The sequence below is a fragment of the Hemitrygon akajei genome, chromosome 14, assembly GCF_048418815.1.
Source record: "Hemitrygon akajei chromosome 14, sHemAka1.3, whole genome shotgun sequence".
In the NCBI taxonomy this organism is placed as follows: domain Eukaryota; kingdom Metazoa; phylum Chordata; class Chondrichthyes; order Myliobatiformes; family Dasyatidae; genus Hemitrygon; species Hemitrygon akajei.
This window is the reverse complement of record NC_133137.1, coordinates 51,112,721-51,127,306: the sequence shown is the minus strand read 5'-3', so window position 1 is coordinate 51,127,306 and position 14,586 is coordinate 51,112,721. Positions and strand designations below refer to the sequence as shown.

Genomic DNA, 14,586 nt, shown 5'->3' with positions numbered 1-14,586 from the left:
CATACAGAGCTGGGTACGACAAATGCAGGGATGATGTTTAAGAACCAGGGTTCACAATCTCAAAATGGGGTATCCATCAAGTCTGAGAGAAGTCTACCAAGTATAGATGAGTACTTACAGAAGCATTCCAAATGCATTCTTCCCAGAAACCATATTCTACCCATGTTCTCATTGTGTACAGTACTGTGAAAAAATCTTAGGCACATATATATTGCTAGGGTGTCTACAACCTTTGCACAGTACTGTATTTGTCAGCATGGAGCAGAGAACGAGTTTGTAAATTTGGCAGGAGCAGAGGATGTTGGGAATAGGAAGGTGGAGCACTGTGGGAGGAGTGTCGGGCAGAGGATGCCAGGGTGAGGGATGGCACGAGTGCAGACACACCCTGCCCTGAGACACCAGGCAAGGCCATTTGAATACAAACAGTTGGTTTATTGATCATTACAAAATATCTCTCCGGTGCTTCCCTCCTCCTCACTTCCTCCTGTCAATCTTTCTTAGCATTCCCTTCTCTACACTCCTTCCCTGAACATCCCTCCATCCTCCTCACTTTCTTCCTCTGCACTTGCTCCGCTGACCAGCACCCAATCTATCTACTCCTTTGCATTCTCTTCCTTGTTCCGCACACTTCTTGCCCTATTTTTTCAGTTCCTTCTCCCACTGCCTCCCCTCATTTCCTGCTGTCCAGTCCCGCTTGGTTAACATCCTGTGCTCTGTACTGGAAGGTTTATACTGGGAACTCTATACACAGGTAGTCTGAAGGACCTACTCTGAAGATGAGTGGGTCAGTGTCATCCGTATTCCTTCACATCTGCACCTTATAAACATGGTGCAACCTTCTGCTATACCAAACTTAGTCAACATACATTGAAGGTTGAATTTTAAGGCAGAATACAGGTTTAATGACAGGATCTTTACTGGTGTTGTGGAGCAGAGGGATCTGGGGGGTCCACGTCCATAGATCTCTCAAAGTTAGCCCACAAGCTGATAGGGTTCTTAAGAAGGCGAATTGCGTGTTGACATTCATTAGTCAGAGGATTAAGCTGAAGATCCGCGAAGTGGTGTGGCAGATCTATAAAACCCTGGTTAGAGCACACTTGGAATACGTGTTCTGTTCTCGTCACCACATTATAGGAGAATGTGGAAGCTTTCGAGAGGATCCAGAGAATACTTACCAGGATGCTGCTTGGATTAGAGAACATGTCTTATGAAGCTAGGTTGAGTAAGCTAAGCTTTTCTCTTTGGAGCAAAGGAGGATGAGAGGTGATTTGATAGACAAGATGATAAGAGGCCTAGATGAAGTGGATAGCCAAACTCTTTTTGCAGAGTGCAATTGCCTGACAAAAGGGGCAAAGTGTTAAGGTGATTGGAGGAAAGTATAGGGGATGCCAGATATAGTTTTATTACACAGAGAGTGGTGGGTGTGTGAACATGCTGCTAGGGGTGGTGGTAGGGGCAAATACGTTAGGGACATTTAAGAAGCTCTTAGACAGGCACGTGGCTGATAGAAAAAATGGAGGGCTATGTAGGAAGGAAGGGTTAGACTGAACTTCGAGTTGGTTAGTAGGTTGGCAGGCACAACACGTGGGCCAAAGGGCCTGTACTCTGTAGTAGTGTTCTATGCTCTTCATTCAAGAGGACTAATCATCACTTGCAGATGTTTTAACAGCAGGATTTTGCAAAAAAAAGTAACTTGAGTTAGTTGAGAATCAGATGTCCAAGATCAGAGGGATGGGTGGGATCTTGACGGCTAAACTTAGCCAGTGTTACGATGACTCAGACACACTATTCAAAAGCCCAGTCTGTCAGTCCACCACTGAACTCGCCCTGATAAATGGCTCAGTAAATTCTCAGTGCACCAGCTCTGAAAAACAACATGACAATGGAAGGAAGTCACTAGGCAGTTGCTCGTGAATGTTATCAAAATTCCACTCACAATCAGCCAGAATGTGGGAGTGTGATATCAAGCACTGCCAAGAGCCTCGCTTACCACAGCAGATTATGTCAGGATGACTCATTCAAACAAAACACAGAAATGAGAAAGTGCAGAGAAATTTTACTTGTCAGAGGTTTCCTGTTGGTAGCTACTTCAACTGGAGTGGTCACACAAAAGATGTAACTCCTGACAAGTCTTCTGGAAGTCATGAGTTTAACTACCACCTTGTAAGGTCAAGACCAACCATTGGCAGGCCAGAAAGAGCTACTGCATATTTGGCAAACCTTAGCTGGTCCAATAACATTCGAGTCTCACACAGCATGAAAATAGCCCCTTCTTTAGGGGTTTGAGGAAATCTAGTATGTCACCAAAGACACTGGCATATATTTACAGATGTACCATTGAGATTATTCCAACTGGTTGTAGCACTCTCTGGTATGGAGGGGCAACTGCACAGGATCAGAAGAAGCTAGCCAGCTGTAAGTTCAACCAGCTCCCTCATCGAGCACACCCTCTACATAAATATATTTCTTGTTTTAGCTTGCAGGATGTTTTATGTATTACACCGAACTGCAAGTTACAAAACTACAAATTTCACAAGTTACAGGGATGTTGCTGGGACTTGAGGACCTGCGTTATAAGGAACTACTGAATAGGTTAGATCTTTAATCCCTGGAGTGTTGAAGAATGGGTGGAGATTTGATAGAGGTATAGACACAGTAAATGCAAGCAGGCTTTGACCACATTTGGGTGAGACTAGAACTTGAGGCCATAGGTTAAGGGTGAAAGGTGAAGTATTTAAGGAGAAGCTGAGGGGGAGCTTCTTCACTCAGAGGGTGGTGAGACTATGGAATGAGTTGCCAGCACAAGTGGTGAATGTGACTTGATATCAACATTTGAGAGAAATTAGGATAAGTACAAGGATTGGCACTGTATTGAGGGTTAGGTTCCGGGTGCAGGTTGACGGGACTGCGGAGAATAATAGTTTGACATGGACTACTTGAGCCAAAGGGCCTATTTCTATGCTTGCAATTTCTACAACTCCACACTCTATATGTCAGTGATAATAAACTTGATTCTTATTCTGATGCAGCCCTTAGTCTTCGACACCCATTCTTCAGGGAGCTGTAAAGTTACATTTACCAGTTCGATGAGCTTGAGAGTAGCTTGTTTTAGCTAAGATATGGGTAACAGCCTGGAGCTCTGCTAGATATAATTTTGTTGGGTAAAGGCACTAAGGTATCCTAGAGAGCCCAGTTAAAACAGAGGTCAATAGATTTTAGTTTTAACGGAATTAAGAAACAGTGTAGGGAAATGGCACTAAGGTGTGAGGTCTTGGTCTAGAAGGCCTGGAGGACCTAATCCTGCTCCTAATTCTTCTGTCCTTACAGAGGAGAGGGGAGCAAACTTGGCAAAGTGGGATTGAACAGGACAGCCATCATTTCATGGAATCGGGGAGCAAGGTAAAGGAGCTGGTAGAATGGCTGACCCTGAGTTGGCAAGTGGAGGACAGAGTCACAAGTCATTGAGTCCTGTTGCACTAGAGCACAGAACCAGGCCCTTTAGCCCATCTAGTGCATGCTGAACTGTTATTCTGCCTATCGACCCAGGCTTGGAACACTTCCTTCCATAACCTTCCCTTCCATGTATAGTATTTATCAAAATTTCTCATAAATGTGGAAATCAAACCTGCATCTACCACTTCCACTGGCAGCTTGCACCACACTCCACCACCCTCTGAGTGAAGAATTTCCCCTTCAGGTTCCCCTTAAATACTTCACCTTTCACCCTCATCCAAGTATTGGTCTCGCCCAACCTCAACAGAAGAAGCCAGCTTCAATTTGTCCAAACCACACTCTCATAATTTTGTATATCTCTGTAAGATCTCCCCTCACTCCAACCCTCCAGGGAATAAAGGCCTAAATAAAGCCAACCTTTCCCTATAACTCAGGTCCTGAACAGTGGAAGTTTGGTTGGTGCACCATCCTGTGGTTCTCACGAGTGGACGTACATTGTCACCTTCACTCCTCAGCTTCCAGAAGGGCTGGATGTAGAACCAGGACCCTTCGTTTCCTGCGTGGTCCAAGGACACCCTCATTGCATTCTTTTCCAGGAGCGCCGGCAGCCTTTTGTTGACAGTGAGGTACTTGTTGCTCTTAATGTGCAGCAACTGCAAGCAAATGCAGACAAAGGTTAAAAAACAACCGACCGTTTCATTGATCTAACCGCAGATTATTTATACCTGAACATTATTTACTTACCTCTGATCTGACTTTGGCTTCTTGTACAACCCTGATTCCTCTTGCCCCCAACATTAGTGGTGGAAGGGGGTTAGGGTCGGAGCAGAATCGGGTTCATTTATAAAAACATACAGTGAAATGCGTCATTTCCATTAACCACCAACACACACAAGGGTGCGCTGGGGGCAGCCCGCAAGTGTGGTCACACATTCCGGTGCCAACATAGCATGCCCACAATACCCGGCAGAACATAGAACACAACAAAACAGTAAGAAAGGAAGCAAGTATTAGAGAGGAGATTCTTCAGAAAGAAGCAATATTCATAAAGTGAGCTTCTGTTTCACAAGCCATTACAAAGTCTCACTGAAGACAGTTTATCTGAAAGATGTTTCCATTGAACTTATTTTGAGCACAAGATGTAATGATGTGGTTTGACTGGATGACCACACTTCACCTGCACCTACACAGTAAATGGCCACGTCACTTGTATCCTGTAAAAGGTCACATTGAACCCTCATCATATCATTCACAATTTGGATAAGAATATACAATGTATAGTCAATAAGTCTGCAGATGATTCTAAAGTAGGTGTTGTCTTTGAAAATGAAAGCGTGTATCAGGAATTGCAGTGGGACATTTATCATTTGGGTGAGGTGGGCTGAGGAATGACAAACGGAATTTATTTCAGACCTTTAGAATTTTTAGGACTTTTACATTGAATGGAAGCAAACTAGATACTGCTGTAGAATAGACGGACTTGGGAGTACAGGCGCATCATTCCCTTAAAATAGAGTCATCAGTAGACAGGGCAGTGAGGAAGGTTTTTGACGTACTGTCCCTCATCAGTCAGGGCACTGAGTAAAGAAGTTGGAAGGTTATGTTGCAAGACACTGGTAAGGCAACACTTTGAGCATCATGTTCTCTTATTGGAAGCCTGTGATTGCACTGGAAACAGAGCAGAAAAGATTTACAAGGGTGTTGCCAGGACTCAAGGGGCTGAGTTATAGGGAGAGGTTAGACAGACAGGACCTTTACTCCTTGGAGTATAGGAAACTGAGGGGCATAGATAGAGTGAATGGTCTTCTTTTCCAGGGTGGGGGAATCGAAAGCTAGAGCATTAGTTTTAAGGTCAGAGGTGAAAGGTTTAATAAGAAACTGAGAAGCAGCTATTGTTTACACAATGGGTAGTAGATATTTGATATAAAATGAAGAGGTGCATAGAGGGTTCAACAGACCTATTGAAGAAACACATGCACAGATATATGAATGACAATAATTTGCAGGGGAATGGAATTAGCTTGAACTACATTTTGGTCAGCATGGACACACAGTTTGGTCAGCCTGGACACACATTTTGGCCAGCCTGGACACACATTTTGGCCAGCTTGGACACACATTTTGGCCAGCTTGGACACACATTTTGGCCAGCTTGGACACACATTTTGGCCAGCTTGGACACACATTTTGGTCAGCATGGACACACACTTCGGTCAGCCTGGACACACATTTTGGCCAGCTTGGACACACATTTTGGTCAGCTTGGACACACATTTTGGTCAGCATGGACTTGCATAGACTGAAGGGCCTTTGCTGCACTGTATCATTCTAATCATCAACACTTTGTGGCTAAGAGCAATAGGAATTTCAGCCTTGGGCCCCACCTTTCAAAGTTCCTCAGTATCTATCCAGCAACCTCCCTCAGCCCACAACCCCCTCCCCCCATGACACTGTGGAGTACGTCCCTCATGCCGACTGTGGCAAGACAGAAAAAGCAGCCGACCATGTCCTTCCCAAGGGCAATAAGGGATGGGAAATAAATGCAGGCATTGCCACGGGGAGCAAAAATAATCCTCCCAGCACAGGCCGTTTACCCACAGAGTTCTTTGACTGCACCATCTGTGACTCTGGAAATTCCCAGAACTCTAGCCCTCCCGTTTGTTGTCCTCCTGAAACTTGCAGACCTGATGAGTATAATCTGTATCGGCTCTCTTCCTGGTGCTTCAGTCTTCAGTTGGAGGACTGGGACAGGCCTTGTCTACCTCCTGCCCTAGACCAGAACTCCAGGCAGCTGTGCACACAATGCATTTGAAAGATGCTGAGAAGTGAACTGAACGGAGAATAAAAGTTGAAAGGTTTTGAGGGATCATCAGATGAGCCTTTCACTGCCGTAGTGGACATTGTCAAAGTCAAAGCCAAAGTAAAGCTGTTACCAAGACACATATATGTCACTATATACTTCCTTAAGGCTCATTTTCTTGCAGACATTTACAGGAAATTAGAGAAATAAAACAGAATTTCTGAAAAGCTGTACATAAATAAAGACTGACAAGCAACCACTGTGCAAAAGAGGACAAATTGTGTGAATAAAAATTAAATAATACTGAGAACGTGAGTTGTGGAGCCATTGAAAATGAGTCTATATGTTGTGGAAGCAGGTCAGAGTTGAGGTGAGTGTTTATAGTGTTCTCTGCAGCAGTTTATACTTGTTAAGCACCTTCACTCTGTTCACTGCAAGAGCCAGGATCCTCCGATGGCTACACATTTCATTTTGACTTCTCATTCCCAGTCTGACAATTGTCCATGCCCTCGTCTCCTGCCACGATGAGATCAAACTCAGGCTGGAGGAGCAACATCTGCCTGGGTAGCCTCCAACCTGATGTCATCAATGTTTATTTCTCTAACTTCTAGGCACTTCTCCCCTTTACCTCCTTCCTCCTTCCACTCCCCCACCTTCTTATCCGGGCTCCTGACCCCTTCCTTTCCAATCCTGATGAAGTTTCTTGGTGCAAAACATCGACAGCTCAGTCCTTGCATAGGTGCTGCCTGACCTGCTGGGTTCCTCCCTCATTTTGTGTGTGTTGCTAATAGCTGGTGCTGACACATTCACCACATCAACACTCCACCTCGTCACACTGAAGTGGCATATTCAGTCGAATCGTTCGGGGTTCTTCTTTGACAGGACTTGTGGTCTTAAGGCTGAGAGATTTTGAGAACAAGCAAATGCATAAAGTCACCTCGGCAGCAGGCTGCCCTTCTCCTGAACCAGACAGCCATCACCTGCAGAGAAATGAAGGCAGGCAGGCTGCAGAGTCGGCATAGGGACACACACGACACCGGTGCAGCAGATTACCTGAATGACATTGCTGTACTTCACAACCTCTCCCAGCAGTTTCTTCTTCTCTATCTCATTCTGCTTCTGTTCCAGCTCGGCTGCTTGCTGTGAAAAACATTTGTTAAAGTTCATCAACTTCAGAACATAGAACATAGAACACTACAGCACAGTGCAGGCCCTTTGGCCCACGATGTAATGTTGGCCTTTTAACCTACACTAAGATCAACCTAACCCTTCCTTCCTACATGGTCCTTCATTTTTCTATCATCCACGTGCCTTTCTGAGACTTTCTTAAATGTCCCTAATGTATCAGCCTCTACCACAACCCCTGGTAGTGTAATTTGAACACCCACCAATTTCTGTGTAAAAAATTTATATCTGACATCCCACCTAAACTTACCTCAAATCTCCTTAAAATAATGACCTCTTGGGAAAAGGTGCGGGCTATTCACTCTGTGCCTCTAATCATCTTTTGCGCCTCCATCAAGTCACCTCTCATCCTCCTTCACTCCAAAGAGAAAAGTCCAAGCTTGCTCAGCCTATCTTCATGGACATGTGCTCTAGTCCAGGCAGCATCCTGGTAAATCTTCTCTGCAGCCTCTCTAAACTTCTACATCCTACAATGAGATGACCACAACTGAATGCAATACTCAAAGTATAGTCTAAACAGGGCTTCATAGACTGTAAGTTGAGTGATAAACCATCAAAGTAGATTGCACAAGTTGTCTAGCTGATTAATCCCATTCCTACCTCCTGCCTGTCACACAACTCCTTCCCAACACACTTGCAAACCATCACCCGAAGTTTGTCTTTCCTCTATCTTCCGGCAAACTAAACCTGCACTGCAGATGGAACTAATCATGGTTCCTCAAAAATAATTGGGCAAAGGTCCGTCACAATAATGCCACAGTGTTGGGCTGAAACAGCAACCACCAGGGTCATGAGATGGAGCCCAGAGCTGCACTGACTGATGGGTAGTGAGTCAGAGCTGAACGGCCACTCCTCACTGCAGCCACAGGAAGCACTGCCATGATGGTGAGGGAAACCATGGGGAAGAGGCCAACATCTCTGTGTCTAGACAACCATCTCATGACAGTATGCTGACACCAACTTACATGTCACGGGAGGCCCCGCAAGATGTGGGCTGGTTAAATGTCCAGAGATGACAGTGACAGAGATGATGAAACCTAAATAGAATGAGGCTGGAATCAGACATAGGAGCAGAATTAGGCTACTTGACCCATTGAGTCTGCTCCGCCATTCCTTTATGGCTGAATTATTTTCCCTCTCGACCCCATTCTCCTGCCTTCTCCCCGTATCCTCTGATGCCCTTACCAATCAACCGCTGCTTTAAGTATATCCAATGCTTTGCCCTCTGCAGCTGTCAGTAGCAATGAATTCCACAGATTTGCCATGCTCTGGCTCAAGAAAATCCCCTCATCTCTGTTCTAAAGGGATGTTTGTCTATTCTGAGGCTCTGTCCTCTGGTCCTAGTCTCTCACACTATCGGAGGCATCCTCACCACATCCACTGTAGTTCTGCCTTTTAATCAATAAAGGGACAGCAACTGATTGCAGGATGGTGGCAGTGAAGGCCGACAGATACTGCCATCCCTTTCTAATCCCAATAATACACACACCTGACTGGCTGCTCCCAGTAGTTCCAATACGTGTCGGGATGGAGGCATAGTGAGCATCATTACCCATGACATCAGCTGACGGAAAGGGAATTGTTATCGAGGTCACTTTTACATCGGGCCTCACTTTGCCCATGGGTGCTCGCTGCCCTGACCTACTCTGGGTCGGACAGCTTTTGTTGCCTTCAAAGAACATGCACAAACAGCTCCAGTTTCTAAATGGAAAGGCTAAATAAATCAGTCAGCATCCGTGGAACGAGAAAATGGTCAAAGATTCGGATCTTGGAAGGGTTACAAATCCAAACGTTGACTTGTTCCACAGATGCAGCCTGACCTGCTAAGCATAAACACAGGAGATTTTGCAGGTGCTGGAAATCCAAAGTAACACACACAAAGTACTGGGAGAACTCATTCCTGATGAAGGGTCTCAGCCCAAAATCTCCACTGTTTATTTCCCTCCGTAGATGCTGCCTGACCTGCTGAACTCCCCCAGTATCTGTGTTACTCCGACCTGCTGAACTCCCCCAGTATCTGTGTTACTCCGACCTGCTGAACTCCTCCAGTATCTGTGTTACTCCGACCTGCTGAACTCCTCCAGTATCTGTGTTACTCTGACCTGCTGAACTTCCCCAGTATCTGTGTTACTCCGACCTGCTGAACTCCCCCAGTATCTGTGTTACTCCGACCTGCTGAACTCCCCCAGTATCTGTGTTACTCCGACCTGCTGAACTCCCCCAGTATCTGTGTTACTCCGACCTGCTGAACTCCTCCAGTATCTGTGTTACTCCGACCTGCTGAACTCCCCCAGCATCTGTGTTACTCTGACCTGCTGAACTTCCCCAGTATCTGTGTTACTCCGACCTGCTGAGCTCCCCCAGTATCTGTGTTACTCTGACCTGCTGAACTTCCCCAGTATCTGTGTTACTCTGACCTGCTGAACTTCCCCAGCATCTGTGTTACTCTGACCTGCTGAGCTCCCCCAGTATCTGTGTTACTCCGACCTGTTGAGCTCCCCCAGTATCTGTGTTACTCCGACCTGCTGAACTCCTCCAGTATCTGTGTTACTCCGACCTGCTGAACTCCCCCAGTATCTGTGTTACTCAGACCTGCTGAGCTCCCCCAGTATCTGTGTTACTCTGACCTGCTGAACTCACCCAGTATCTGTGTTACTCCGACCTGCTGAACTCCCCCAGTATCTGTGTTACTCCGACCTGCTGAACTCCCCCAGCATCTGTGTTACTCTGACCTGTTGAACTCCCCCAGTATCTGTTCCAATCTGTTGAGTTCTTCCAGCATTTTGTCTTTGTTTCAGAGTTCCAGCTTTGTTTCCATACTTTTAATTTCTAAGCTGTTTTCTTTCCCAGTATGCCTGATTCTATATTGAATTCGGAAGTTCCTTCTGTAATAATATTTCCAAGCCCTGAAGACCAGATGACAACACTGGTAACCTGATGTGTGTATGTTGTGTAATGCATTGATGTGGATGACTGAGCAACCTCAGGACTGCATCCTCTGCTGACACCAAAAGTCAGTTCAGATACAAGCCCAGCAGATTAGAAGGTGCATTACTAGTGTTAAAGTAGGGTGCGTGAGTCACCCTTGTTTGTCAAATGTGCGGTAGTTGGATTTTAGGTTTCCTTCTCTATCACAAAGCTGATATTAGCACTTGTCTCTTGATCTATAGCAGGGCTTCCCAGCATTTATTATTCCATGGACTCCTAACTTTAACCAAGAGATCTGTGGACCCCAGGCTGGAAGTCCCTGATCACAGAGCTGCTGACATTAAGCCAAGCAACTATGATCTCAAAGCGCTTAACATTGCATCCAGCAATACGAATCTCTCAAGAGAGGGGCAGCTTATGTATTGAAGGAAATCATTTAATCTTACACTCTGTACTAGTTATACCCAATACCACCTGAAGGATCCTCCGTAGCCCAGCTGCCATTTCGAGCCTGATGGACTGTATAACGGACACCCATACATCAACCAACTTCCAAAGTAGTGATTAAAGTGGCAGGAAACACACACATTCTCCGGATAAAATATGTATGGGTACCTGCAGCTTCTTCAGCAACGCAGCTTCAGTGTTGCCCTGTTTGGACTGTTTGGCTTTCCAGAACTGCTTCTGTGCCGAGTAACGGTTCATAGGGCATACCTTGAAAAGGCAGTCTGGTATGAAGCAAACAGAGAGACGGTCACAAACTGAAAGAGAGAAATTCTGACAGCCTGGCTTCAAAATCCATTTGCACAGTGGCTGAGGTCATCATGCCTCTGCAGGATAGAGAAGCAGGCAGGAAAAATCATTGCAGGTACTCCCCACCCAGCAAACTAACTTGTCCAAAAGCTCACTTCTGGAAAGCACAAAGGTCTATTAAAAGTTTCTTCCCCCAAGCAGTTAATCTGATCAACCATTCTAGTTAGCTCCCCCACCCCCATCGCGGCCCTGTAAACCTTTAAACCACTTTGTACAGAGCTGTTAACAGTGTGATACATTCTAGTGTTTATGTATTCATGCACACTTCCATTCTTTAACCACTAACTTAACTTTTCTATAATTCTTTATTCTTACAATAGTTGACTCTTGTTGTTTTGCATTGCATGTCGCATCCTGACCAACATACCACAGCAAATTCCTGAGACATGTACTGTACAAGGCACGTAAAGTTATTGCTTGATCCTTATTCTCATGAGTTCCATGAATTTGTGTGTTTTAAACCAGCGTGGATGACTGGCATAAGAATGTAAGAAAATAGGAGTGGGACTAGGCCATTTGGTCTCTTAAATCTGTCCTTTTATTTAACATGACCTGCCCCAGGCCTTAATCCCACCTTTGTGCCAATTGCGCATAGACGGCGATTCTCAAAACTTTCAGAAATCTATTCACTTTCTCTTTAAGCACCCTGAGCACTGTCCTCCAGGGTGTAGAATTATATCCTCTACAAGAAGAAGCTTCCAAACAGCTCAGTTAGAAATGATAAGCTCCTTAATCTTGTTACTAAAGGCATTCGACAAGGTCCCTTATGGTATGCTGGTCGACAAGGTCCTTACCTACCCTTTTCTGGCAAAGGCATACTTGGAAACTGGGAGGCCTTCAAAAACTGAATTTTAAGAGTACAATGCTGGTATATAACTGACCGAATGGAAGAGATAAGGATAACAAGTGTTGGGTATCCTAGTTTTCAAGAGATATTGAGGCCCGGGTTAAGAGAAAAAAGGAGGTGCATAGCAGGTATAGGCAAGTAGGAACAAATGAGGTGCTTATGGAGCACAAGAAACATAAGAGAACACTTAAGGAAATCAGGAAGGCTAAAAGAAAGCATGAGGTTGCTCTAGCAGACAAGATGAAGGAGAATCCTAAGGGATTCTACAGATATGTTAAGAACAAAAGAATTGTAAGGGACAAAATCAGTCCTCAGCTGTGGGAAAGTTATTGGAAGGTATTCTTAGGGACCAGATATATAAGTGTTTGGATAGACACGGAAGATCAGAATGGTAATCCATGTTGGAGCCAACACTGATTGGGAAGATCTTAAATGCATTCTTTGCATCTGTATTTACTTGGGTAAAAGATACAGAGTCTATAGAAATGAGGCAGAGCAGCATCAAATTTATGGACAGTACACAGATTACAGAAGAGGAGGTGTTTGCAAATCAGGATGAGTAAATCCCCAGGGCTTGACAAGATGCTCCCTCAGACCCTACAAGAGACAAGAAGAGAGCATGTCCCAAGTGGTGTTTTGTCCCTTTAAGAGCTGGCTTCAGAGATCACATCTGTTGGGCTGCAGGCTGAGAGCTGCAAGAACCTGCAAAGTGCTACAGGAAAGATGCCATTCGGCTGGAAAGAGTCCAGAGACGATTCACGAGGACGATAATGGACTGAGTTATGGGGAGAGGTTACGACCTTCCCTTTGGAGCACAGGAGAATGAGGGCTCATCATATTGTGTATACAATCATTAGGGGGCAGAGATAGGGTGGATGAACAGCCTTTTACCCACTGTTGGGGAATGAAGATCTAGAGGGCACAGGTGTGAGGCGTGAGGGGAGAGAATTAATAAAAAACAAGACAGGCAACTTTTTCACCTAAAGCAAGGTGCATACTTGGAACGAACTGCCAGAGGAAGCGGTTGAGGAAGGTACATCAACGACACTAAAAAGCTTCTTGGACTGGAAAAGGCTTAGAGGGATATGGCCAAACATGGGCAAATGGGACTAGCTTAGATGGGATTTTTGATAGTATTGACTTGTTGGGCTGAAGGGCCAGTTCCCATCCTGTGTGACTCTTAACAAGCTGAGGGCTGTTGCAGTAGGCACAGCAAACAGGTCCCTACATTATGCATTTGGGTTTCACTCATAAACTTGCAAAGCTATTTATTAGTTACAATAGAACTGTAACAAGTGTTATATTTTGGCAACACTTTCAATGCTTTTAGCAAAACGACCTTGTAAAACACTACAGAAGTTAAGCTTTTCTTGATTCCAGTTGCCACAAGGTTTTATCAGCCACATTAAAATGACTGGAGGTTGCTATATCTTATCAGTAAGGGTGGAATTTTTCCAGTACTGTGGCCCTGAACAAATCTGCAGACCATCTGCTTGCGGCCACCTATTAAATGGAGATTTTGCACTTAACAGACTGAATATACTCTGCCCACCAGAACCATGCTGGGTCCTACTAGAGCAATCTCATTATATTCCCCTTTCCCTCACACACCCATCAAATTCCCTGTCATTTCGTTGTCACTCCCAGACACTGGGATGTCAGTGGGCAATTAACCTGCCAGCACGCCTTTGAGATGTTGGAGGAAGTTGGAACAACCCGAGGAAATTCACATAGTCGTGGTGAGAACACTCCACAGCTAGAGCACCACAAGTCGGCAATGAACCTGGGTCCCTGCAGCTGTGAGACTGCACAACCTGCCGTATCAGGCTGCCAACCGTGTCTCAAATCACTGATTCTGTGCTAACAATACCACTCTTTCTCTGACAGAGCCAAATGTCTGGGCAAGTGGGTCCTGAAAAGCTAGCTTGTTCACGTGTTTGCAAGCGATAGTTAATGTTTTCACGTCCAGGCAGTTAGTGCATGATTGAATACATCCACAAAAAGCACAGCCACAAGAAAGTTTCAGCAGCTAAGTCACAGGGAAAGGCTGAACAAGTTAGGTCTTTATTCTTTGGAGCGTAGAAGGTTGAGGGGAGACTTGATAGAGGTATTTAAAATTATGAGAGGGATAGATCGAGTTGACGTGGATAAGCTTTTTCCTTTGAGAGTAGGGGAGATTCAAACAAGAGGACATGAGTTGAGAGTTAGGGGGCAAAAGTTTCAGGGGTAACATGAGGGGGAACTTCTTTACTCAGAGCGTGGTAGCTGTGTGGAACGAGCTTCCAGTAGAAGTGGTAGAGGCAGGTTCGGTATTGTCATTTAAAGTAAAATTGGACTGGAAAGGAATGGAGGGTTATGGGCTGAGTGCAGGTCGGTGGGACTGGGTGAGAGTAAGTGTTCGGCACGGACTAGAAGGGTTAAAGCAGCATCCATCATCAAAGACCCCACCTCCAACAAACCCACACTCTCTTCTCACTTCTGCCATCGAGCAGGAGGTACAGGAGCCTTAGAACCCACATCCTCAGGCACTTGAACCGGTGAGGATAACTTCACTCACCTC

General features: G+C 45.2%; 1 protein-coding gene across 1 annotated transcript in view; it reads right to left on the bottom strand.

Moving 5' to 3' along the window:
- The window catches only part of itpr2 (inositol 1,4,5-trisphosphate receptor, type 2), a 272,542-nt gene that overhangs the window by 193,760 nt on the left and 64,196 nt on the right, over positions 1-14,586 (bottom strand). Inside the window, exons 3-5 of the mRNA XM_073066048.1 lie at positions 10,982-11,094; positions 7,307-7,393; positions 3,948-4,106 (exon numbers count right to left, since the gene is read on the bottom strand). Of these exons, the coding sequence (XP_072922149.1) occupies positions 3,948-4,106; positions 7,307-7,393; positions 10,982-11,094 (359 nt within the window). The remainder of the gene's footprint in view (positions 1-3,947; positions 4,107-7,306; positions 7,394-10,981; positions 11,095-14,586) is intronic.